At 40.4% G+C, this 27401-nt stretch overlaps 1 protein-coding gene across 3 annotated transcripts; it reads right to left on the reverse strand.

The window, feature by feature from the left end:
• mbtd1 (mbt domain containing 1) lies at positions 1-27046 on the reverse strand. Of its 3 annotated transcripts, XM_039788887.1 has the most exons (18): positions 26861-27044; positions 25708-25748; positions 24775-24979; positions 23615-23748; positions 23388-23502; positions 23190-23272; positions 22994-23111; positions 21010-21144; positions 20806-20894; positions 19617-19851; positions 17537-17592; positions 15307-15411; positions 15012-15159; positions 13742-13824; positions 12740-12974; positions 3539-3610; positions 1939-2094; positions 2-678 (listed from the first exon to the last, which is right to left on the reverse strand). In XM_039788887.1, the coding sequence occupies exons 3-18, from the start codon at positions 24929-24931 to the stop codon at positions 560-562; spliced, it is 2040 nt and encodes a 679-aa protein (XP_039644821.1). In that variant the 5' UTR covers positions 24932-24979; positions 25708-25748; positions 26861-27044; the 3' UTR covers positions 2-559. The 3 variants fall into 3 exon arrangements, with proteins under 3 accessions (XP_039644822.1, XP_039644821.1, XP_039644820.1); XM_039788886.1 differs by lacking the exon at positions 25708-25748 and having other exon boundaries at positions 26861-27045; XM_039788888.1 differs by lacking the exons at positions 1939-2094; positions 25708-25748 and having other exon boundaries at positions 1-678; positions 26861-27046.
• Between the last annotated feature and the right edge of the window lie 355 nt (positions 27047-27401).

A 27401-nucleotide genomic window follows, 5' to 3' on the forward strand; every position in this document is an offset into this window, starting at 1 on the left:
ACACACACACACACACACACACACACACACACACACACACACACACACACACACACACACACACACACACACACACACACACACACACGACCTGGCTCAATAAATGGTTCTCACAGTTTCTACAGGTCTCTGTGCGCGGCCCAGATTGTGGCAGGGTGGGCTGGTGTCGACTTGCAGGACTCCCGTTTCTGTGAGAGAAAGGGTTGATTTTTGTTTTTTTAATCCATCCAAATATATCGTCTGATTGGAAGTTCCAGACAGGAGAGGAGAGAATGATGTTGCGTCATCCATGGGTGGTAGGAAAGAAAATGCCCAGGTTTTGCGAGTGATTATGTGCACACACAGCTACAAGGTTAGAAAATGGTTCAGAGGGATGTTCCCTTCAGGATTTTTCAGAAGCATGAAAGTGCCCCCTTCTGCTCGTCATCGGCATTTCTCCTGTACTGACTCCGTAGAAGGCCTGTGGCGTTGGTCTGAGTGAGATTTGAGACTAGTTTGACTCTCCGAGTTCCTGACCTTGCTGGGGTTTTCCAGAGGTGTGTCCTGTTCCGCCCCGACCTCAGGGCTCCTGTTTGATGTAGTAGCTGCCGGAGCCGTTGCTTTCCTGGTCGGAGGTGCCCTGTGAGAAGGTGAACTCGTCCACCTCAGCCGTCTCCTCCTTCATTCGCAGGAGAGACTCTACAGACAGGGCAGAGACAGATGAGAGACAACAGCGGCACAGGTGAGACAGTTGTGTTTGCGTACTTGGGAGTAAAATCCTGGATGGGCCTGTCTTTGTTCCAGGTGTTAATGTTAACTTCCCATGCACGATTAGCATCAAGATAACTACTTCAACAAATATCAAATGAAACAAAACATGCCATATGACTGCTTGAAACTTAAAGTGCTCATATTATGCTCATTTTCAGGTTCATAATTGTATTTAGAGGTTGGACCAGAATAGGTTTACATGATTTCATTTTCAAAAAACACCATATTTTTGTTCCTCTTTTCCCCCTGTGTGTTGAGCTCTCTGTTTTAGCTACAGAGTGAGACATCTTAATTCTGTTCCATCTTTGTTGGGAGTCACACATGCTCAGTACCTAGGTAAGGACTACTAGCCAATCAGAAGCAGAGTATGAGTGCGTGCCCTGACAGTACCTAGGTAAGGACTACTAGCCAGTCAGAAGCAGAGTATGAGGGCGTGCCCTGACAGTACCTAGGTAAGGACTACTAGCCAGTCAGAAGCAGAGTATGAGGGCATGCCCTGACAGTACCTAGGTAAGGACTACTAGCCAGTCAGAAGCAGAGTATGAGGGCGTGCCCTGACAGTACCTAGGTAAGGACTACTAGCCAGTCAGAAGCAGAGTATGAGGGCGTGCCCCTGACAGTACCTAGGTAAGGACTACTAGCCAGTCAGAAGCAGAGTATGAGGGCTGCCCTGACAGTACCTAGGTAAGGACTACTAGCCAGTCAGAAGCAGAGTATGAGGGCGTGCCACGCTAGCAGCTAGGCGAGCATTATAACGTGTGTTCCAAAGTGACCACGTTTGTCTCTGAAGTAAAGGCTGGACTACAATAGAGCTGTTTGGAGCAGTTTGTGAACAGTGTTTTCTGTTGGAGATGGTAAGTCCCTTTGGGGGGGACTTTGGGCTTTTTCACTTTGTAAACCTATAATGTGCATAAAAAAGATATATAACAAAATAAAGGAAAGGGAAAAAGCCAAAAAGCATAATATGAGCACTTTAAACGAACAGACCTTCACCGACACAAGGAAATATTCATGTGAAAAACAACGACAACGAGGTTGGTTTAAGAGTAGAACATGCAGCATCAGCAGCATCCAGCTCCACGGCGAGGCCCTGTGCGCTGGACTCAAGAGGACGGTCTTCTGTTAAAAATGCTGCCGAGCTTCAGAAGGCTCGGCGCCGTGCTGGTTTTATCGTTAGTGTGACGTTACCTGATTTGTGGGTTTGGTGGAGGTGGGTTCGGGGTCGGGGCCGAGAGGGCCCCTGGGCAGGATAAGGGGGCGGACTCTGTTCTTCGTCCCCCGAGAAGCTGCTCCTCCTCCTGCCTGCCTGACTGAAGGGCCGTCGACCAACCGGAATCTTCCTCTCTAAACACCAAGCCAGACTCGGGTAAGCTACCAGGGGCTTATTACACACAGGGGTTCAATTCAACCGTTCTTGTTGTTTAGAATATGTATTGTTAAAAAAGGTTAGGGTGATATTTTTTTTATTTAACCTCACACTGTTATTACTTGCATCGATATGCCCATCTGAATAAGCCCCTGGTTAGCTGTAATCAGACTGCCAAGCCCAAGTAAGCAAATACACTGTTAGCTACCAAGAACAAGGCTAAAGCAACTATAACAAATGTATGAAAGTCTGTGGCTGCCAATATTTAAATAATTAATAATTCAATTAGCATTTTCCATTTGCATGGCCATGAGGTATGGCAACATAAAAATCTAAATTTCCATTTTCATGTCTTAAAAAATAAATAAATAAATCACAATTAGTGCCAATTAAAAATTTAAAAAAAAAAAAAAAAAAAAACTTCTTAGTGTACACCTAAGCATAACATTGCCAAAAGAAAAATCTAATTGAACAAGAGAGATAATTTTTATTTTTAAATTGAAAGCGTAATGTGCAACCTAAACTATATGCAAATTACACTGTTATATTATCTCCTGATGTTTGAGTGACTTCTAGTAAAATTGAAATGGAAATGGCCGTCAGTGGTTATTTTCATTATGATCATCTTCATAATGCTGGACTTCCACAGATTTGACAAAAGAGACCTGGGAGGATCCTTCTATTACAGAAAAGTCATTTTCATTTGTACATTTTGTAATGGCAGTTCTCCCAAGTATCTTCAAAAAATAAATGAAAAAGGTTACATTTGAATGAGCCAAAATCATAATTCCTTATAACTCAAAAGTTCAGTTTGCAATAATATTTTCAAGTTTAGCTTGCACAAGTCCATTCCACATGCAAATGCATTATCATTATTGGGAATGGTAAGCTTACGAGTACACATGAAACTATTTGTCAGTGAAGTTTTCATTAATTCATTTGGATTTTGTCATACATTCTGTACACACAAATGGCATTTTAATTTGATCAAAGTACTTCATTTTTATATTGGCAGCCATAGACTTCCATATTACTGCTTAAGTTCAGTAAAAAATGTACCAATTTAGCATTAGCATCGACTTTTGTGTGTGAAAATGTGGACCTCGTTGGGATGCAACACCAGGCCTTCTGCTCTTAAATACCTGAAGTATCTCAAACACTTTGCACCCAAGTGTGCAGGCACTGTTAAAAACTATCCCACTCAAAAGGGAAAAGACAGAACTTTCGTCTCTCTACAACACCCAGCAATGTGACACAAGAGGTCCGATGAAAATACCCCTGACACGCCGAGCAGATGGCCAATCTGACAGCAGCAGAGTTTCTACCACGAGTGTAGCCAGTGGCAGTTAGAGGAACAGGATAAGGAGAAGGAAGGAGTGAAGCGAAACAAATCGACAGTGCATGATTATGCAGATTACTCACTTTTCTTTTGTCCTTTATACTGCTGGGCCTTTTTCTTCTGCTTGGGTACAGATTGAGGCAATTCTCTGTTACCTGAAAGAAGACCATCAGACAGGAATCTATAGCACATTTGTGGACAGTGAGGTAAAGTGAGGTGAGGCACAAACCAAGTAAACAAATTGTATCATAAATAGAGCATATACTAGCACAACCTACAATTAGGGACGCCTCGATCCAATATGTCGGATCGGTATCGACGCGGATACTGGCCTTATCATCGTAAATGATTACTTGATTGTCCCAATAGTTGCCATAAAATTTACTGGTGGACTAATCGATGAAACGTTGTAGCTCTACTCCTCAACAGCTCAAGACTGGCTCATTCACAGTAACTATTGTTTTAAACAGATTTTCCTTTCTTTGTGTAGCTATAACAAACAATAAATCATACATGACATGCATTTTATACATTATCTCTCTCTGTGTATTTAACCTTTTCTGGTAATGTGACCATGTTGGTAGTATTAAGAACAGTTATCTAGAGACATTGCCATTGCAATTTCTACAGAAAACCGACTAGAAGACATGCTCAGACACAAGACTGACATGGAAAATAGTAGGGATGCACCGATATGAAAATTTTGGCCAATAACAAAGATTACAAGGTATTTACCGATGGCGATATGATCTGTATAAAACAGGTTTCTATGATAATCATGTTATAAATACTGAAACATGTGTAAACACTGTACATTTAGAAAAGCAATGTCTTTCTTTATTTGCACAACATTTGGAGAAGCCCATAAATCATAGATTCACCGCATTGTTTCCTCTCAACAAGTTATAGCCAGCATTAAAAACACAAAGCTTTAGGCTACTTTTACAACTCATAGAAGTGTATAACTGAATGAAAGTCTAGTTCAACTGCAGCAATTAAACCACTGTTGAATAATCTCACCATGACATTAGGGCATTATTGTGTAGAAGAAAGTGATTTAACACAAGGCTCAACACCTAGACAGTTTCAATACACTATTGCAGAGACATGAATACACAGTGACTGAAACCATCACTTTTATGCAGTATGGAAGGATGCTGCATCACATAATGCTACTCCAAATTCATGTAAAACAATAGAAACTCACAACAACCAGTCACATTCACTCTAGTCTCGCTTTGCCAGACCTTCCTCCACAGCGCTGCGGAGGAGGGTCTGGCTAGTCCACACAGCATTACATGATGGAAAAATGTGTTCTGGTTTATTGTCATTTCTATAAACCAATCACAATCGTCATGGGCGGTGCTAAGCACCCAACAAGCCTCGCAAAATAGTCTCGGGAAGGAACTTGTTTCAGTGGAACGTGTACGTTTAAAAGTAGTTTTAGTCGTGCAACAGAAAACTCTGATTGGACAGACAGGCTAGCTAGCTGTCTGGATTTACCGTGCAGAGATCTGAGGTGCAGTTAACCATAGTCGTCACAAATCCACAGGAGTTTAGAACGGCAACACAGAGAAAGAGGAAGGTGGCGGATATCCGGGCGAAAAGAGCGTGATCTGGTGGAATTTCCAACAGCACAGGAGCAAACCAGGAAGGGGAACATTGTGGTTTTAGACTACATCCACTCATACAACGACCACAAAGCAATCAAAAATTCCCGGTAAACACAAATTACACAATCAGGAATCAAACAGGCTTAAAATGCATAAAAATCCCTTAAACTTGCTCATCTTGCCCATCATTTGAAGAAAGAGTCCATTCTCCTTTCTTTCAATAACTTTACATCTAAACAAACTTGAAGTAACGTTACTGCCTACGGTATTGTGAAGCTAGCTAGTCTTGCTTCAGTTGGCTAACTGGCCCAAAAAATGCTGACATTGTTGGCTAGGCCAGCTAGAAGGCTCCTGACTGTCAAAGAATACGCCCAACATAGCAAACATGAAATTAGATATGACAATCAACAACACTGTCCCTATTTGCTTAAACAGGAGAGGGGTTTAATCGAAATTCTTGAAGGCCTTAGAGTAGATTTTCACTCTGAGGCAGCACACAGCTAATCTGATTGGATAAAAGGTCTAATTTATCAAATGCACTGGAAGCAGCACAACCGAGAGAGTAGCAATGAAATTACAGCACTCAGACTCATGGGTACAGACATACAAATATGATATTTTATATATATATATATATATATATATATATATATATATATATATATATATATATAATAAAAATAAATAAACTTATACAAATATAGTTGCTGATTCTGACAACCTCTGACGGCCCACCTCTGTTTAACTCGCATCTGTGAAAAAAGTTTGAATCATAAATCAATAACTAAGGAACATAAAACAAAACATCCTGTTTAGGTTTGATGACTACTGTTTTCTTTTCCTGGATTGGCGAGGGAGAGATCACTAAAGCAAAACTTGGAGGAGCAGCTTAAAGGACAATTCCGGCGCAAAATGAACCTAGGGGTTAATAACACGTGTACCGAGTCGACCATTCTCTGGGATATGTTTTCATGCTAATCAAATGTGACCAGTTTTAATCGCAAACCGCTAATTAGCTTATAACGCTAGTCGTCGGGGCAGAGGGTAAAGTAAAAAGAAATCTCTATTTCTACACCACTAACAAGGCTCAAAGGGGAAGCATGTCGGTCCCACGCAGGCAGGTTTTGAGTTCACTTACGCAGCGTAATGCGGTTAAAGTAGCCGCTGCAGTGAGTGTGGAGGAATGTTGTCTTGCTATTGGTGAGGTTGTGGGGCATGAGAGCGTGTTATCCGCCTCCAGAATGAATGGTGCCGTTGTGGTGTTTCTTAATAGCGTTGATAAAGTCAATGAAGTAGTCGAACATGGAATAGTCATTGGTGGTGATTTTGTCTCTGTTCTTCCGCTTTCATTGCCAGCTAAGAGAGTCACTTTATCAAATGTTCCACCGTTCGTAAGTGATGAAATGTTGACGCAAGCTTTATCTCGCTATGGAAAATTGGTATCTCCGATCATAAAGATCCCAATCAATTGCGGATCACCGTTGTTGAAACACATTGTTTCGTTTATTGATTTTTCGAAAATTGAGCATCATATCTAGCTAGATATGACGCTCAATTTTCGATTTGACAACTTTGAATATGTTATTTTTGTCACTACCGCGAAATCAAAGTGTTTTGGTTGCGGTAGAACTGGACATTTAATTCGCAACTGTCCTGACAAAGTTTCAGACAGGGAAGCAAACGCAGTGAATGGGAACACTAAAGGCGATGGTGGTGCGGACATAGTTGAGGAGGTTTTGCCGGGGCCGAGCTCGGCTGTGGCGGTGACGGCTGCGGGTGTTCTCGGTGAGAGTGTGGTTGCGTCGACTTCGCTGCACTGTGAGCACTCGGAGACGACACACACCACTACACTTTCAGAGGCTAGTGTTGAGGATTTACCGAGCGTGGCACCGGTTTCTAAACGTGATGAACAAATAGAAAGTGAGAATAGTTCAGTGACTCTGAAGGAGGCAGGTGGAATGGATGGTGTGGAGAAAGAACTTTTTTTTAAAAGTACCTTCTAATAAAAGGAAGATCATTGATAAAATGGTTGATGCCAAAATAAGTAAAAAGGAGTGAAGTGCAAGAAGATGTGGATCAGGAAACGGAAAGTGATGGTGGGTCTTCTGACTCTAGTATGACACTTTCTCAGGGGGATCTTAGTGGTCGGGATTATGAACTTGATATTAAGTTATTCCTTAGATCAACAAAAAATAAAAGATGTGCGTGTGCAGGAATATTTCCCTGATGTTAAGCAGTTCGCTGAAAAGGCAAGAAGCCTAATGGCAGAGAGTTGCTTTACTAATAAAGAAGTCTATCGACTTAAGAAAATTGTGAGGAGTCTCAGTACTGATTTAAACAACGATGTCGGTTAAATGTGAAAGTAGAATGGCTGATGTTTTTTTTTACCTATTTGGGTGGCTTTTCTTTTCCTTTTTATTATGAGTGAAGTTCATGTAGCTACTTTGAATGTTAAAGGGGTGATAGAATGATTATATAGGGTATTTTACACTGTTCCTTAAGGTCTCCTAATGGGGTATGTAACATTGGTTGGGCTGAAAATTGCCCGAATGCTATTTTATTAGGCCCTTAACTACCCTGTGAATATGGCTCTATTTGGAACAAGAGCTTTTCTTCCAAATATGGTATGCTAATGAATATTCAGAATGAGCTACGCGCTGATTGGTTTGAGCAAACTACATAGAAACACATGGGAGACTCGGCAGCAGGCCTCATATTTCAGACACTGCAAAGTTATACATTGTTTGTCGGGCTATTTCATTATTAAATTCACTTCTGAGACTTTTTTAAGCGAGAAATCAACTATATAAAGCTCAAATATGGGCCATTTTACGAAAATTGATGGCTAATTGCAAATTTGGTAAGACTGTGTGTCGGAGTTCAGCCGCTGGTGCTGCCTCGCCGCCCCCCGGTGCTGCCTCGCCGCCCGGCCTGCCTTCCTTCACTGACCCCGGCCTGCTATGAGGTACTTGGAGCTCCGTCACGGCTGGCAGCCCACAGCAGGGACTACCAACACCGCTGCCCTGACAGAGCTCCAGGGCCTTCAACTCCCCTCTTCCTGCTAGCGCGTTGTCACTCTCACACCGTTGTGTGAGAGTGAGAACGCGGTCAGCGAGCTTGTTACACCAGCAATCTCTTACCACATGTTACACACATGTCACGCCACTTATACAAAATCTAACTAAATGTCTTATAAACCTAACAATGGTGTCCGATTTCAAGTTAATTAATATTTGTGAAGACTAGGTGTTTCGTTAGCTGCGACTGTCCCTTCAATCCTAGCTACAAATCACGGATAGTTAGCTTCCTTTTCGCCTTAATTTGAGTATATTTACAGTTTGAATTTCGTCACGCCACTTACACAACATTTAACTAAATGTCTTATAAAGCTAACAACGGTGTCAGATTTCATGTTAATGAATTTTTTTGAATTCCAGAGGAATTCTAAGAGGAGGCTAGCTAGCTAGCTCTCATTGATAGAGCTCCATCCAGCCACAGGCTCTATCAATGAGACTCACGGACAAGCGGCGTTTATTTCCCCAATCGTTTGTTTAAATAACTCAACACATTATAATTACACACATTAAAAGAGTAACTGGAACCTGTGGTAAGAGAATGCTGGCGTAACAAGCTCACTGACCGCGCTTTCACTCACATACACCGGGCATTTAGCTAGCAGGAAGAGGGGAGTTGGAGGCCCTGGAACTCTGTCAGAGCAGCGGCGTTTCGTAGTTCATTAGCCCAAAACGGTGACTTTGCGCGGGTATGAAGTGCTGTGGGTTGCCAGCCGTGACTGAGCTCCATCTACCTCACAGCAGGCCGGGGTCTGTGAAGGAAGGCAGGCCAGGCGGCGAGGCAGCTACACAGGCAGCACCGGCCTCTGAACTCCGACACACAGTCGGACAAAATTTGCAATTAGACATCAATTTTCTTAAAACGGCCCATATTTGACCTCTACATAGTTGATTTCTCGCATAAAAAAGTCTCAGAAGTGAATTTAATGGTAAAATAGCATATGAACAATGTATACAATTTCTGAGATCTGCACGACCTAGATTCAGAAGACTAACTGATCTCAGGTGGGTTGTGTAGCCTATGCAAATGTTGGGGCGTGACAAAGAGAGAGACTAGAGCCAAATGAGGAGGAGCCGCAATAGTTGACGTCAACTATGGGCCTCGTTGAGATTCGCCCGTTTTCAGAGGCAGTTTCAAATAGTGAGATTTGCAGAGAAAAGAGGTGTCAATGGGATTTAGAGGTTCTATGTATGTCCTAGTTACCCACTAAACTGTCATTATTCAACTATGACAAGGTAAAATCAGTTTTGCATTATATCACCCCTTGAATGGGGCAAGGGATTCTAGAAAAAGAGCTACTATATATGAAGTAATTAAGCAAAAGAAAATCAATGTTTTGTTACAAGAAACTCATAGTGACTTGAAAAATGCTGCCGACTGGGCGAGGGAGTTTGATGGCATCCCTGTGTTAAGCCATAACACTTCAATAAGTGGGGGAGTTGCCATTTTATTCACAAAGAATTTTAGTCCTATCTCTTATGATGTTGATGAAATAGTAAAAAGTAGGCTTCTAAAAGTAAGAGCTGTTGTTGAAAGTTATGTGTTTATTTTTATTTGTGTATATGTTCCAACTGCACCAGTTGAAAGAATGTTTTTTTTTTTAGACATATGTTCAACTCTACAAAACTGTTGCTCTGAAGATTTCTTGTTCCTAGGTGGTGATTTCAATTGTACTGAGCATAATCTAGATCGGAATCACATGGAGCCTCATTTGGCTTCGCGTAAACGCTTAATTCATATTAGTAAAAATAATGATTTATGTGATATTTGGAGATCTTTAAATGGTAATGATAGGCCGTACACTTGGCTTCACACACGTGATAATGTTATGTCATTAGCTAGGCTGGACACACTTTATAGTTTTAATCACCATCTTAGTATTTTCAATAAATGTTATATAACACCAGTAAGTTTTTCAGATCACAGTATGGTGCATTGTAAGCTTATTTTAAGCTCAATAAAACCAAAAAGCGCATACTGGCATTTTAATACTAATTTGTTAAGTGATAATTTTTTTAAGGAATCATTTAAGTACTTTTGGGAAGTTCACAGAGAAAAGAAGTCTTCTTTTTATTCATTGCAACAGTGGTGGGATATTGGTAAGATAAAATCAGACAGTTTACTCAACAGTATACTCATAACGTTACTAAGGAGTTGACTCGTTCTTTAGAGCTTTTGGAGGGAGAGATAATTGAATTTCAAAATCTGGCACAATCTACCGGCGAGACTCATTATTTAGAAGCCTGTTCAAAGAAGAAAGCTCAGTTAGCTGATCTACTGAGCCATAAAATACAGGGGGCTCTGGTTCGTTCACGCTTTCAAAGCATTGATCAGATGGATGCACCGTCCCAATACTTTTTCAATTTGGAAAAAAAGAATGGTCAGAAACGGCTTATTCATGGATTGTGCTCCGAAGATGGAGTATTAGTATCAGATCCTGCTGGTATTCGGGGAAGAGCAGTTAATTTTTATCAAAAATCAATCTGGGGTAGCATAGAGGGATACATGATGGTTTTTGAGCATTTCGGTGAGGAAATAAGTTCTTGGTAGTGGTGCGAAGTCCAATAAGAGATGCCGTTTTAGTCTGCTCAGATCTGAACGCTATGCGGAAAACGAAGTGGTTACAGATTCTGAAACGCTGGAGTTCATAAGGAGCTACGAGCCGGAGGGTACGAAGAAATGATGGTGAAACGAAGAGCGGGTGATCTTCTGAGCCGCCGTATCCTGTTGGTTATGCGCAGTTTCAGCAACGCCCGGTACGTTTGTCTTTTGAAGAAATGAGTTCCAAATCTTTTATCGTCCTGATCCGATCTTGAAGATTAAATATCTCCCATTTAGATGAGAGTGATGAAAGAAACTTTGAGAGTTCCGGAACCTGTTGATCCATGTTCTCGAAGATCCGAAACGATCCGTTTGGTCCTCGATAACGTAACGCCGGTTAACGCCAACCTGACGATCTGACGAAGTCGGTGAAATATGCGCAGTCTGGTATGGCTGGTGGAAACGGTATCAGCCGCGTTATTTCGTCTTCAATTCCAGAGAAACGGTTGGTCCTGAAGAATAACGTTAATTTGCGGAAATGCATTTTCGTTTTGGTTAAGATGAATGCGAAATAACGAAAGTTGAGGGGAGATATTGGTTTTGGCTGGTTGCGGCAGCGATGCGAAGATTTGTTCGAAATTAGTCCTGTTAATTAATTCGCCGGAAATAATACGACCATCTGAACAGTACGCCAGACGCATTGTTGACTGTTGAAGGCGATAAATATGTTTTTTCGCCGCCAGATGCCGCATCATCTTGTGGTTCTCCTTTTATCTTCCAGTATTTCCATCCAGCGTCCGGTGGTTCGATTGAAGCGTTACGCGTTTTGGAGCGTCTGATGAAACCAACTGGTTATCTTCCATGCAATCCGGCATGAATCTTTATGCCGTCATCTTCGGTATTTTGGTAGAAGATTTCGGTATTTTGTATTCCTTTTCGGAAAGCGCAGTAGCGGGTTTTAGTGAAACCTTCCACCGCCTTCAGTGGCGCGGATGATGGAAAGAATGGCGAAGCGAAAGATTTGTTGATGAAGGATTTTGGTATTCGATTTATGAAAATATTTTGAGTAATGGAGCCGATTCAACGCCCATAGATTCTGACGAATTTGAAACGGATTCGAACGTTTGAAGTATGATTCTGAATTGAAAGCCCGCGAAGAAATCGATATTTCGCCGGATATTGTTCGAAGTTTCGTTTCTGGCGAATCATTTATAATCCATTTTATTTCAGTAATTATTCGAAGATCATTGGATTTGAAGGTATCATGGATCGATTTTCATCGATTTGATTGAATGATCGTCCCACCTTCCATTCTAAATCATCCCTCGCCCCAATTTTCACGTCCCAGAACCCGGTATCGCTGGTCTGAAGATCCATCAACACGCCCATGATCCTGTCGGTGAAACACGCGACGAGTTAGCGGCTTCCTGTTTTACGCCCGGAAGCGAGATTCAGCGCAGCGAAATGCCGCTGGCGGATGGCGCGAGCTGAAGCAACCCGCCTTTGCGCTTATTTTACTGGTGTCTCGAATGCGATGTGCGGAGCGAAAGTTATTTAGTATTTTGTGCGGGGTTGGCGGCGGTATTGTAGGAAGAAGTAATTGCCGCAGCGAGGTATATCCGCCCAGCGTTTACCGAACTTTTTTATTGGCTGAAGCCGGATGGAGTGCGGAAGCGGAGGGGGATGCGCATATCAGACGAAGAGAATGTCGGCATTAGATGAACGGGATAGATGATGATGACGCTCTGGCGCCACCTCCCGCATCGAAGGATCGGCTTCGCGAAGGTTCGAATTGTTCGTTCATCACGACGCGATCCCAGAGATAGGTTCATGACCACGCCCAGCGAATCCCTCCCTGCCCGAACGTCGCCCCATCTTACCGATGCCGCCAATGTATAAAAAAATAAATAAAAAGACTAACATCGTCCGATACCGATGGGATTGCCGATATATTGTGCATCCCTTGAAAATAAGCATTAAAATTACGTGAGTGTTATCTAAAATGCAATAGAAATAAATTCTGCTACCCAGTTGAAAGTGTGTTCGTGTTCTTACTCTGTGAGGCGGGGGGTTGGAGCTGGTAGTCAGTCAGCTGACACCAGCCCACGGGGTAGAGGTCAGGTGACTCGCAGTCCACCCACTGGTCATACTCATCCTCCCAGCCGTCAAAGTGGATCCTCAGTAGCCGGTGCACAATCCTCGTCACCGTGGCAACACACACCAGCCGCGGCTCCATCAGATCAACAGCCTCCAGCTTCATGCCTTGCCGGAAACCGTGATTGGGAATCTCCTAGAAGACGCGGGACAGTAAATAACTTACAATTTTACTAATTTACATCGAATCAAAGCACAAACATTAGTAAGCACTAAGCTACTGGTGAAAATATATGTTCCTGCAAACAGTGGAGGAGCACTCATAAATCCTGAATCCCATTAATCAGACGGAACAATGGAAAGAAATATGGGGCTATATGAAAAGGAGAGGGTGAACACAATAGCTTTCAGCAATAAGAACTCTAGAGGTACCTTTCAAAGACCCTACCAGTGGTTTTATTAACTTTGACATCAATTTCCCAATTCATGCGAGGGACTAGTTGTTACAAGTGTCATTTTTGAATGTGTTTCCCTACCAAAGGCCCATCGGTTTCAATTAATTTTATGCCAATAAAGAGGTCGGAAGTGTGGTTACACTTCCTCTAAGATGTGCACAACAGCGTTCTCTATGCCCTGGTGACAGACTGGAGGTTGTAGGGATGGGTTTGGAAGGTAAGAAGGGTGTAAGGAGGAGTTTTATTTTGTGTGGTGTGTTAAATGTTCTAAATAAATTGACTGAAATCCCTAATCATAAAGATTTCATCCAATGCAACTAATCATGGTACTCTGTTAAAGCTGCTACTTTTGGTTTTGAGATGTAGTGGTATAATACCCTGTTGCTTTTTTTGATTTCTTTATCTGTTGCTGTTATTAATAACCAGAAAAATAATACCAAACACATTAAAACTCAGAATGATAAGAGCTTAACACAAATACAGTGGAGAAACCATCAATGAAGCCTACCTTGTTAAAGAGCTTGACAGGAGCAGCTATTGAACCTGTTTCTCTGAGGTAGTCAAACCATTTAAATGGCAGTTTAGTGTACCCTGGGGAAGAGAACCAGTGTTGAGACCAGAACATTACAAAACCATATGCAAGAAGATGTTATCAAACTACTTCTAACCATAACAAATTCACCTAAAAGAGAAATGTAGTACAGTGTAGAGGCTATGTATGAATGCCTAAATAAAATTTGTTTTCTGCCTAAATATCATTAGTTTTCATCAGGAGATGCAAGGGAACATGTTCCTTTTTGAGATGGAGACACATTGTTCATGCCAAAATCAACTGTCCAATCACAGCTTGGGGGCGGAACGATGGACAAAGCTTTTCATCGCCAACACAATCGGTTTGAAGCCATGGCAGACAGCTTCTCACATTCAAACTGTTTCCTGTGGCTAGCCAGCTGGAGGGACATTACTTTTAACTGGACATTTAATTACATTTGTGATTGGCCCTTTTAAGGAATATCAATAAGGCTTGGTGCGAGTATACTGTGAAAAAGAGAAAGCTCCCTTGCATCTCCTTATGAAAACTAATGCTAGTGTCTAATAAACTTTTATTTATTTGTTGTTATTAGATTTTATTATGGCATGAAAACTTATATCATTTAGTTATTAATAGGGTTGGGTACCAAAACCCGGTCCCATATACGACCGAATAGCAACGCACTTAAATGCCTGCGCTGTCCTCTGGTGCTGACAGCTAAACTGTGGCTGTATTTCACTCAAAAGGATTCCAACACTGGGGCGTTCAACGATCTGCAGCTAAAGACACAGTTTAGCCTAGCTCCACTTTGAAACACCAAGGCCACTGCCAGAGTCACAGAAACAACACTGACGGGACTCCATGGTGCATTCAAGTTCACCTCTTAAACTTAAGGTGCTTTCACACCTGCCTCATTTAGTTCTGGTGAATCCCACAAGAGTTTGTTTACCCCCATTGCGCGGTTTTGTTGGCAAGTGGGAATGCGGCAATTGCACTCAGATGCGCACCAAAATTGGTAGGCTTTCAATCGAACTCTGGAGCGGTTCGTTTGTGGCGAGAACGTGATTGGACCTTGAACTGCACCAACTGTGTGGACTGAGCTAGACAAGTTTACAAACTCCTTAAGTGATTTAGACACATTTAGGCACTTTAAATCTTCCATACCTCTGTGGTCCTCTCAATAGGATCAAATGCTTATTTTCATTCATGAAGAGCTTAAAGAAACAAAGACATGAGTGTCAAGTACCTCTAGGGGGCGTAAGATCAATGTTGTTGATTTCACAGAAGCCGACGGGGTAGATGGAAGGGGAGGTGCCGTGGTAGCAGAACCAGTCTGATCCATCCACTGCCTCCGAACCATCGATCCCGATCATGAGGTACCCGTCTGCCAACACCTACAGAAAACCAAAATGGCTGAAGTCAGTCTGGAGCAGTCGAGTGAAAGACATTTTAACATAAACAACAAGAACTAATCCTTCTTTTACTCCACAAAGCAAGATTTCATCACATTTCATTAATGTGGAGTCCCTAAACACACGTACCTTTCTTACAGTGGCTACACATATAGCTGAGAGGTTTAGGGGGTCAATGGCTTCTAACTTCATTCCATCTTTAAACCAATCACCACTCTGGTCCACATCTTTTACCTGAAACACATTCAGATAGAAAAAATTCAAATTGGGGATATTTATTAAAATATGGTTTAATCAGGCATTGTATTAGCATGCCATAATAATGACATCAGTTGGACATGTTTAAAAAGTGTAACATTGGGGAAGTCTTGCGTTTTTTAAGGACAGTGGAAACCTGTCATTTAGATGCATCAATTGTCACTCAATATTAGATCTAAAAGCCCACCAGGCCTTCTCCCTCAGACACTGTTACGTAAATTACAACAGATGGAGGTGAACCCCCTTCATTATTAGATGGTATGGTTCTTTTCTGACAGACTGGAAGCAGCAGGTAAGAGTCAACTCTACTCTTTCTGATACTCTGAACATAAGAACAGGTGCCCCTCGAGGCTGTGTAAGCTTTCCTTTACTTTTTACGATATACACAAATGATTGCAGAAACATCTATAGAAATAACCACATTATTACATTTTCAGCTGACACGGCCATACTCAGTCTACTTACAAAAGATTCAGACATTGCTATCTACAAACAGGAGATAGAGGAGGTAGTGAAGGGGTGCAACATGCATAACCTGCCACTTAATGTAAATAAAACCAAAGAAATGATTTTTGACCCCAGGTCTATAGGAGATCAATGCACACTCCAAATTGAAGGTGTACTTGTTGAGCAGGTAACAACATATAAGTATTTAGACATACAATTAGACTGTCAGTTGCAGTGGTCCCATCAAGTGGAGTATGTTTGCTCAAATATAAGTCAGCTTCTATATTTTTTAAGACGACTTAGAGTTTATGGAGTGGACAAAGATATCACGCAACCGTTTTAGAAGGCAGCCATTGAATCCATTGTTCGTTATGGCATTATAGCTTGGTTCGGTAACCTGTCCATTAAATTCAAATCACAGCTCCAAAACTTGATAAAAGGGCTGTAAAAATATTGGCCATATATAATATTATGCAATTGAAGTTACTGACCACAGCACGAGTTAACGGGATATGTGCAATCATTATCAAAATTAAGTGCAATACAAGGGGGAGGATGTGTTGTGGGTTCTCTTCTGTGATTGTGAGGAAAGGTAGGGGGGTATGGTATGAGGTTTATTAGATGTTCATTGAAGCACTGGATGAGATAATGTATGATCATTTTTCTATGTAGGTTAACTGTATGTTTATTGTGTGTTTATGCGCGATGTGTCGCCATTTCGTTTCTCTCGAATGCCCAAGATGAATTTCTCCTATAGGAGACAATAAAGGCTTATCTTATATTATCTTGTACATGATCATGAAAAGCAACACAGCATCAGTTGAATATCAGGCCCTGTTGGCCCAAATGTGGTTTAACTAATCCAGACTAACATGCTGTTATCAGGCTAAAATAATCCTGTTGATTCTGATCAATATTAGGTTGTTCTTTGAACACAGTTTGAAGATTGATTTGTTAATCCTGGATAAAGGATATCTATTGAAGGTTATTTTGAATAACCGTGTGCTCTTATTTTGAAATAAAGGCAACATGTGATTGCAATACATAAAGTAGGGTAGTGTCTAGATGGTAACCCAAGATTGGAGAATCTCTCCCGAGATGGTGGAGGTTAGTCACTGACCTCGAACCATTAAGGTTAGAATAGGTTGCCGTGTGGCCCCATTAGTCTTAACAGTCAATGTTTTTGGTCTTTTTGCAGTATCTCAATCTGCAGTAACTACATCCGAATTGGTTCTTTTATCATGTATAGTATAGGTAACTTCATTTATGAAAATTTAATTGTGATAGTACACCAATGGATCATAATGACTTTTCAATGACCTACATGTTGGCAAGCCATTAATATCAATTCATGTAAGGGGGTCGCCGTAAAACGCCGGGGTCATGATCCAGCTAACTGTCAACAAGTCTGCCACCTTTTCAAGTTCTGGGGTTAAGAAATTGTTGCTCTGACAACAGTTGCTGATGAACTTTAAGTAGCTTTGAAGAACCGAAAAATCCTCAATTTTCTATTCAGGATAAATTAGCTATCCATGTACGAATAACAGGGCCCAGGTCTGCAATGACTGATTATCAATTTAAAAACAACAGCTGTAGGACGGTTTCTAAAGAAAGGCTTTTAGGATTGCAAAAGGAAAAAAATGTTTTGTTTTACCTTATGGAAGAACAGTGCAGGAGCATCAACTTGACCCTCAATTTTCTTTGTAACATCTGAAAAAAATTAATTGATACCAAAATTACTTGCCTGAGCTGAAGATGCTTCAGCAATATAAACCCTAAAAAAAAGAACTCCATGACCATTAAATGGTTTAGAGAATACAGACAGATGAAGCTGAGAATGAGCTGGGCTTCAGGGAAGTGGCCAGTGTGAACACAACATTTTAAGAGTAACTTTCATTAATGGACAGCATCCACATTGCTTTTTAGTTACAGTACAGATTTAAAACTGCAGCTAAAAATAAAGTTTTTTTTAGAAGCCAGTCAGTTTACTCATCTGTACTACTCAGAGTAGGGTTGCAGCTATCGATTATTTTAGTAATCGAGTATTCTACCGATTATTTCATCGATTAATCGGATAAGAAATACTTTTGTTTTATTGAAGAGCAATAATATACAATAGTTTGGTTTAATTTTTGGAAAAAGCAACATTTTTATTGCCTACATTGTTTACAAAATCATCTCTCAAAAGACTTAATGCATTTAAGTGCCATATTACATTGTTTTTAAGGAAAACATTTTCTGAAATGCAATAACAACCTCAAACTAAGGCATTAAACATACATAAACATTACCCCAAGTTGTGCAACTTAACTTTCAGAACTAAAAGTTTCAACCTGAGACTGATCTGTATATAGGCCTATATGTAAATATTAGTTATACTCAACCTATTTTCATTTATATATTTGATTACAATGTCACACAGCTCTGTTACACTTATGCTATTAGATCGTTGATCAGCTGTTTCTCCGTGAAGACCGAGAGTGAGAGAAAATGGTGCGCAACAGATCAGCTGTTTTTCCGGCTCTTTAGATCAAACTGTGGTCACCACTACGTATTTTCTTGTCTTTGATTTTGGTAGTTGTGTTTGGTGTAGTTTCATCGTCCATATGACTCTGTGATTCACTTTTGTCTGGTCCGCTTCGTGGAATGGAGGATTCATTTAGACTCAATGTTTTTCTGTTGAGATGGTGAAGCATTGACGTTGTGCTATTATTGTGGTAAGCTAGTTTGATTTTGCAGTAGACACACTGTACAGTTTTCTCGTTTTAATTACGTTTCAACTGATTCCATACTTTGGACCCTTTCTGTTGTTTTCTCCAGCCTGTCTCTTCTCTTAGCCCCTTACGCTCTTTCTTCCTATTGTAATCAGTCTTCATGGCATGTGTCGCCAGCAGCGACAGTAATAATCCTCCTTGTGGAAACACTGAGCGATACAACGTTGGTAACATTAATTAAAACGGAGCTTCGAGGCAAATCATTTCTTTTAAGATTGAATGATACTACAGTAGTGACTAAAAGTTAGGATAAAGGCCTCTGCTGCTTTGATTTTGCCCATACTTTTTAAAATCTGTCTCCCAAGTCCCCCCAGCTTTATGAAAGTGCAAAACTAAATTAGTTCAAGTAAAATCTTTCACCATTTTCCATAGCTTTTTTATCTAAAAGAGTCTGACAAAATATATTTCTATACATTTTCTTCAACAAGTCTCATTATTATTAAACAACTCAATGTAAACCATCCTGCTACCTGAAAGCAACCCCCAACAAATGCACTATTTCCTCCTTTTTGAGTAAGGTTTGTTAAAAAACGAATCGATTTTAAAAGGTTTATGTCTTGGTACATTTTCTGCTGTGGCTGAGAGCCACAGGGTAGGGAAGTCGGGAAGCATTGACCGACAGATTAACACACTCTTGGTTTTGGTTTATGGGATTTGTTGACAATAGCAAAAATATAGAATGTTACCAGGATTATCCTTTAAAGCTTTTCAGTATTAAACTTGTTACATGCTGGGTGATCAACACATTAAAAGCCCTCAAATAGCAAAAGATAGAAAACAATACAGATTTTAGATATAGTATACAACATCTTCAATGTTTTGCATCCTCAGTGTTTATCACACCCTGCTTATACCAGTTATCCTGAAAAAGGAAATCTTTTTTTTTTTTTTTTTTTACACAATACTGTACACACACAGACCACCTAAACTTAAGTGTAACTGGATTTTTTCCAAACTCACCGGATCGTTTGAAGCGGTGTCCGATGCTGCGCGACCAGCCTATATTATGGATGAGGGGGCTGTACATGTGGCACCAGAAGTCATCCGACCCGTCCTGGCTCTCCTCATAGACCAGCCTGAGGCGACCTCCGATTACCTGCTCCACCAGCGCCACCCGTGTCCGGCACAGGTAGTTCTTATCAACCACCTCTACCCGCATTAGCTTCTTGAAGGGGTACTGCAAGTTCTCGTGTACCTATGGTGACAAATCGTACATTGATTTAACAAAGGCAAAACCACTGTTCCATCATACCCACTGCTATAATTACTATGAATCATATTTCTCTATATCTGTATATCCAGGGTGCCATTTGTGAAAAAAGTTCTTTTTTTTGATCATGCACAACAAAACAAAACATGCAAGAATGAAATCCCCCCCTTGCAATACAATGGATATAGTGCCAGGTATTCCAAACACTTAAATTTGCACTTCAATAGTTAATGGAAAATACAGCGCTTTCAAGCCAAAGTCACTTCGCGTCGGGAAAAAAATACTTACGCCGCATGACGCTCACTTTTTCTGGCTAAACTCCACTACCACGGCCCCTGAAAGGAGCGTCATCTGGCGGTGCCTGTAGCCGGCTCACAGTCACCTATTGGCGGCTAAAGAACTGCTGCTGGTAGCAGCTAAATACAACCAGCAACTGCTGCTCAGATTTTATCTTTCTATGGCACTATAGACTGTTCACGTTACTGCACTTTACTTAGTTTTAAATACTTCTATTTTAGGTATATAATATAATGGTCTATTGGTGAAGTAGCATTGATGGGGGATTGTTGGGTCTTTGTAAGTTACAGTGTGTGGTCTAGACCTACTCTATCTGTAAAGTGTATGTAAAGATAACTACTCTTATGATTTGACACTATAAATTAAATTGAAAACCAGAAGATGGAAATATGTAACTGATTCATTGTTGTTCATAGTTGTTATATTTATTATGTATAGAGTGAGTTTTAGAGTAATGCCATGTCCAACACAAATGAACATTAAGAGTAAGTACTTTTGTCCAATCATTCCTGAAATCCTTATCAAATTTGGAGAGGTTTAATTAACATAAAAACATCAGCTTCCAGATTGTTCTGATTTAAAGATATTGGCACTGGCCATCAAAAACAGTCTCATTAAAACAAAGGCATTTGTGAGTCTCACCTTGGCGTTAAAGTCAGGTGGCAGTGTTTTAGCTCCAGTGAGACGCTTCACAAGAAAGGCTTTCCAGTTAGAGTATTTATGATGTATGCCTGTAAAGGAGATTACAAAAATAACAGTAACAACTGGTTACAGCAACAACACCGACCATCTAAAAACACAGGCATTCAAGAACAAGACTGTGAACAAATTTGGCACAAGACTCACTTTTTGGAGGTACAAGGGGTTTGCCACTTGAAGCGCACCATCCCACCGGGTGCACTTCAGGGATGCAGAGATTACACCAGAAGTCCTTACTGTTGTCGTTGTCAAAGCCCTCATACCGCAGGAGAGCCTTGAACCCTGCATGACGACACACAGCAATGCCCATTGGCCATTTACAGTACTTGCTTCTTCCAGACTTTTAACTCTAGCACATGGTCTTCATCATCAAATGAAGTGTGCTCTGTTGTCATGGAACTTTAGACATAATGGAGAGCAGCCTGCACGGCTCTAAATCTCAGACAGTGCATCGGGTGCAGGGCAGTGACAAGGATAAAAGAAAACAAAAAAAAAACTCCGGCACTCACAGATAAGTACATTAATCGTATTAATTGTGGGTATATATATATATATATATATATATATATATCCAAGATTGAAAACACATGTCAAAAGAGTATAAGGAACAATAACCTCCAGATTATTAAATTAAAAAGCACATAAATACTGACTAACTTCCTAACTTTCATATAAACCGACTTGTGGAATGTCTCGGAGGTGAGGTTTTGCAGTAACGGCCAAACGAGCAGTGAAGTAGTATCGTTACGAGGCACAGAGAGCCAGCCGCTAAATTAGTGAAATTTAACAACTTCATGCTTCATCCAAACACTCCGACAACTTTGTTCGGCTCCCTTTTTGTGACCAGTGTGGCACGGGGGCATAGAGGAGTTAGCAAGCTAGCAACTAGCCAGCCACCCATTGGTTGGCCGCCTGGCTTTCTGGTTCCGACATGCTTTCATGCTGCATTGGTTACATAAAATGAGTCGAACAGTGGGCTGGTTCGGCTGTGTTTTCACATGAACCTTCCATAGCGGTATGAGCGGAGTCTGCTGACAGCGGCGAAGGTGCCTGGAGTTCAATGCACTGCATAGTTGCAGTTGGAAAAACGGGGGTGCGTCAGGAACAAAACACCAGCAACAAATACACACAAAACTGCCAATACAAAGAAACCGATGTGATTTGGCTTGGTTGATTCGTATTCATTTCAGCTGAATTTAAGAATGCTTTTCACACAGGATGACGACTGTGGACTTTGTCTCCCATCTCTAACAGTGTAGTTGCACTTGGAATTGGATCACCTCACGGCGAGTATGAACAGGAGGAATGATGAAAGCTACCAATAACTCTTACAATGAGCATAAAGCACTTTGAATTGCCCTGAAATGTGCTATACAAATATAGCACAACTAAATAAAGCTGCCTTGCCTTGTCTTAAATGTGCATGTGACTATTGTATTAAGGTAGAAATCCTAACCTGTTCTTTAATGATTTATGTCTGAACAGTAGGGATGGGTACCGAAACCCCTAAACGACCGGTATCTATCTACTGGACTGAATAGCAACGATTTCGGTGCCAATTAAATTCTCTGATGCTCTGAAACGGACGTTAGAGGCAACAGGAGCATCGCTGCATGTGATGCTAGTTAAGACTTCACTTGACAGCAGGTAAAGTTAGCCTACCGTTAGCTAGCAGCTGGATTAAACACGGTTAAAATGCTGAAAGCTAAACGGTGTAAAGTATGACTGTATTTCCCTGTAGAGGATTCCAACAGCAGGACGTTAAGCAACCTGCAGCTGCCGTTGTCGGAAAAACAACACAGACGGTGCGTTCACTTGAAACTAGTAAGCCTCATGGTGCATTCACGGTTATTGTAAAATACCCTATTTATCGGTTCAGGCACCTTTTTAGCACCAGTATCGTAAAAAAAAAAAAAAACGATACCCAACCCTATTGAACAGTGGGGGGGCAGCTCACTGTATTGCACCTCAGTGGGATTATTTTACATGCGAGTTTCTATGCATTTGCTATATTGTGATACATCCGTATTGGAACAAAAGTACTGTGATACTCATTTCAACCAGATCAGCTACTCCCACCAATGTTTTACAGAAATGATAAATAAATAAAAATTGGGAGAAGTAGTCTTACCTGCTAGCTTAATGATTTCTGCTATCCAGTACACCTTAGTGGAGAGGTTGGAATCAGTGTTGACCACTTCAATCCTCACTCCTTCTTCTATGTCTCCCCAGCATTTCCCCATAGGGGCCTGAAGTAGAACAGAGGAAGCAGTGAAGTGATTCAGTCAAGAAAGGTCCCTACCTACTCAACTCCAGTTTTTACTTACATGCTTGAAACAGCTAACTGGAGCTCCAATCGTGTTTTTGCTACAGATATACCGACCCCATTCAAAGGTTTCTGCAGGGACCACTGGCGGGCACAAAAAAAAAAAAAAAAAAAAAATGAGTGTAAAGCAGGAGTATATCTAAACCGAGAGCAGCACAGTTACCCTATTAATCTTCGTTACTGCTTTTTGATAACATACCAGCTTTCGATTTGGCCTGGTTCTGCTGGCTTGCTTGGTACTGGGCGTAAGCGGCCAACTTTGCCATAAGAGGTTGTTTCTGCAAGACTTTCGCCTTTTTTGTTGGTGGCTTGCCCTTGCAAAACAAAGCACAAATCAATATTTCTACAATAATATAGGTTTGATCTTAAATAATTTGTTGTAGAGTAAAACAAAAAGAAAACATTTGTTGTAGTAGGCATACTTACCTGGAGTCTTGCCAAGATGCTAGCTTTCTTGGAATTTGAGGAATAACTCCTAGAACAGGACACACTGCAGAAGCGCTTGGTTTTGGAATAAAAAGCATCTCGTACTCCAACCATCCCACACATCTCACAAGTGGCTGTGGAACCACAAAACAGACACATATACTCCGTTAAAATGATCAGACTACATCATGCTGGCAAATCATTCTTATCCTCACACACAGGGTTATATTCCAGAGTAGGGCTGGGTATCGTTCGAAAAATGTTCGATTCCAATACCGTGACTTTGTTCACAAACGATACCTATTTCGATACCAATTTTGGAGAACAAAAAGAAATTACAACATTACGGCACGAATCGTTTTATATATTTTTACTTGAGCTCCGTCTCTGTGTAACGTAGAGTTTTTCCTGCATGTCTCTACAACGTGTAACATTAGACAGCCAATCACAGACATTATCAGATCTTGGTAGAAGCATGCTGCATGCTGATTGGCTCACGGACTAGCTGATGAGATTTACTCCTTAGGGATTGAATGACGAGGCATTTTTCGATACTTTTGAGGCAATTCGGTAGGTGCCTAAAAAGTATTGAATTCGGCACCCAACCCTAGGGCTGGGCGATATGGAGAAAATCAGGTATTACAATATTCTTGACCAAATAGAGTGCTAAACATAAGTGAACATACCCATGCTTAAGTTGACAACTTTAGCATGGGTGTATTCACTTATGCTTAGCACTGTACATCGATATCAACATTGCGACGATATTGTAGGGTTGACAATGGGTGCTTTCACAAAATATTTTTTACAATAACATTTTAGATAAATAATCCATCAATAATGTGGTTTCAAGTTAAATTATAGAGGACAAATTTATATATTTTTTCCAGCTATGTAAATGCATGCACAAAAATAGTGTTAAAAAAAAAAATCTGAAATTCTTCAAATGATATTCCCTCAAAATGTTTCACAACAGATTTTCTGAGACAATTTAGTTAGTATGTGCTTGTTATCAATTTAGGCAATGTATTGTATATCACGATAAATGATTTAATCACGAAAGGATTCCATTGAAATGATCATATTGAATTATTGCTACCCAGCCCTATTCCTGAGCACCACAGGAAGCATACATTTCAAACACATTTCCATGTACTAACCCATTCCAGCCTTGCCATCAGGGTAAGTGTAGACTTGACCATTGTTCTTGATGATGGGCAGGCTGGCAGGGATGGAGGGCACTACCTCATCCTCGCTGTCATCCGAGCTGGAGCTGCTGGTAGACTCCTCGCTGCAGCTGTCATAGCCATCAAACATCCCGAACGAGTCTCTCCGCTTTCGCTCTGAACGCGGGGTGCGTTCAGCCTTTACAATCAAGGAAATGACAAAAAGGCATTAGAGTCCAAATGAACGGAATACTTTAAAAAGGCAGCAACTAACAATTTTCTTCGTCAACAATTCACCTTTTGGTTATGTTCTGATGTAATTTATTGTTGGGTCAATTAGGGCTGCACAATTAATCGCAATTTTATCAAAATCGCAATATGAACTAGTGCAATATCCAAATCGCAGAGGGGGGCGCAATATTTGTTAAAGGCAAAATATGTGTCAAACCATTCTAAAATAAAGTATTGTGGTGCTGCAGAAACGTCCCGGCCAACAAACCCTATCCTACAGACTAGAGAAAAATATTTTGTTTGGTACAGATCCTCACAAAAAAAAAAAAATCACACTGTTTTTAAATTATATTTTTCAATGAAAATGAGAATAATGACACAAAAATGATAATTCCCTCCAATATTGTGAATCATATCGCAATATCAGTCAAAATAATCACAATTAGATATTCTCCGAATATCGTGCAGCCCTAGGGTCAATACAATGTCGTAAAACTGTGAAACGTCCATCACAGTTTCCCAAAACCAAAAGGGACATCAAATCTTTAAATGTCTCCTTGTGTCCGAAGACCATCCAAAGCCCAAATATATTCAGTTTACTTTCATCGAACTCAAAAGGTAATCAGCCCATATTTGCATTTGAGAAGCAGGGACCAGTGACTTTTTTTTGCAATTTTTGCTTAAAAATTTACTTACACTCTTGTTTCAGCTCTCAGATGGTTGTTGTTTTTTTAATTCTGTTTATTAAATTTTTTTAAAGACAAATGTACAAACAAAACATAGTAAACAAGCAATTAACAGACAGTAGTGCTGCAAGACCAGTTGATATTGTAAAGGAAAATGTGATATTAATAACAAATTAGGGCACTGTATTGCTTTTGCAACAATTACAACAACAATAATAATAATAATAATAATAATAATAATAATAAATCTTTATTTCAGACTCACAAGTAGGTCCATAGCAGGAAATACACAAACAAAATATATACAAATATACATACAAACTACAATTCATCTGTCATTTTAAGAATGTGTGCATGCTGTCATGCCAATAGCCCATATATATATATATAAGTCAACCATTGTAGTTATTTTCAATTCACAATTGTTCCCTAGATGATATTCTGGTCTCGTTAAAATGTTTTGCAATGTGACCGGGGAAGCTGGCTGTAGAAGCCTATGAGAAATTGCTATAAAAAAATAAAAAAAGATGCTCTGCAAAGCTAAATCTAATTATAGTTATTGCCGTGAATACCTGAAAATTCAAATACCTCTTACTCATTAGGTGTGCATGATCCTAACCAGTGTTAAAATGTTTGTTGACATCACATAGCCTGTCTAGCGCTACTTCCTCCTCAGAGCATCACAGGTGACACCCGAACTGGCTGCGCTAACAAAAATCATTTAGCCAGCAAGAAGGCTGAAAGAAAAAAAACACAATGCACCAGCCAGCAAAGATTTAACGTTACTATGCTGTATGTAAGATATACAATATACATACAAAGCTAATACATAAGATAAAATAAGGGGGCGGCCTTATTGGAAATAGCTCTTAATGCTAACTAGCCTTAGCACAGCTTGCTAGCGGAAACCTGTTTTTCCAATTTTAATTAGCAAAAGCATACCACAACTGTCCAGCAAACTACACATATGCAGTATAATCAGTGTATGCTTATTTTATTTATATACCGGTTTTGTTCTTTTTGAAAACTTGCTAATATTTAACGCTGGCTGATCCACTAGCTAGCTAATGTTACCATAAACATAACAACAAAGGAGCAGCGCTAGCCTTAGCAAATCCTCTGTAACAGGAGTCGCGGCCCTAAAATGTTTCAAATGTACTCACCAAATCCCTTGTGTCTTCCATTAGCCCTTCATATAGATAACGTTCTAGTTAACTTTGCTGCCAAATGCAAATAATTAAAACCCCGAGGCTGGGGATAAATTCGGCTTTGAAAAACCAAAGTCTAGCTAAATGAATACTACCAAGAAGGATATCAACAAATTACTCTGCTGCATCTGCGCATGTGCGACGTAACCTACTTTCATGTGATTGGTCAATCCGGAATGGAGGTCATCGACCCCCACAGAAACAAAACAGTAGGCTCGGCAATGGAAATGAATGAATGGCCACTTCAGTTTAATAGGCTACAACATAATACATTCAAATTTGTCCATATCACTGGTGTCAAACCAACACCCATATAAATAGAGTTAATATTCATTTTAGAACTAGTTGTTTTACATTAACCTCAGTCGTATCAGTTTGATATCGCTCAATAACATGCATGCTATAACTTTAAGGTTGGTACGCCTGAGAATCTGCCCTTCTCTAAGTACAAAGGTAGCGCCCGGGGAAAATGAGCTTAATTTTTTCTCATTGCTCC

Source organism: Perca fluviatilis, chromosome 21, assembly GCF_010015445.1.
Source record: "Perca fluviatilis chromosome 21, GENO_Pfluv_1.0, whole genome shotgun sequence".
In the NCBI taxonomy this organism is placed as follows: domain Eukaryota; kingdom Metazoa; phylum Chordata; class Actinopteri; order Perciformes; family Percidae; genus Perca; species Perca fluviatilis.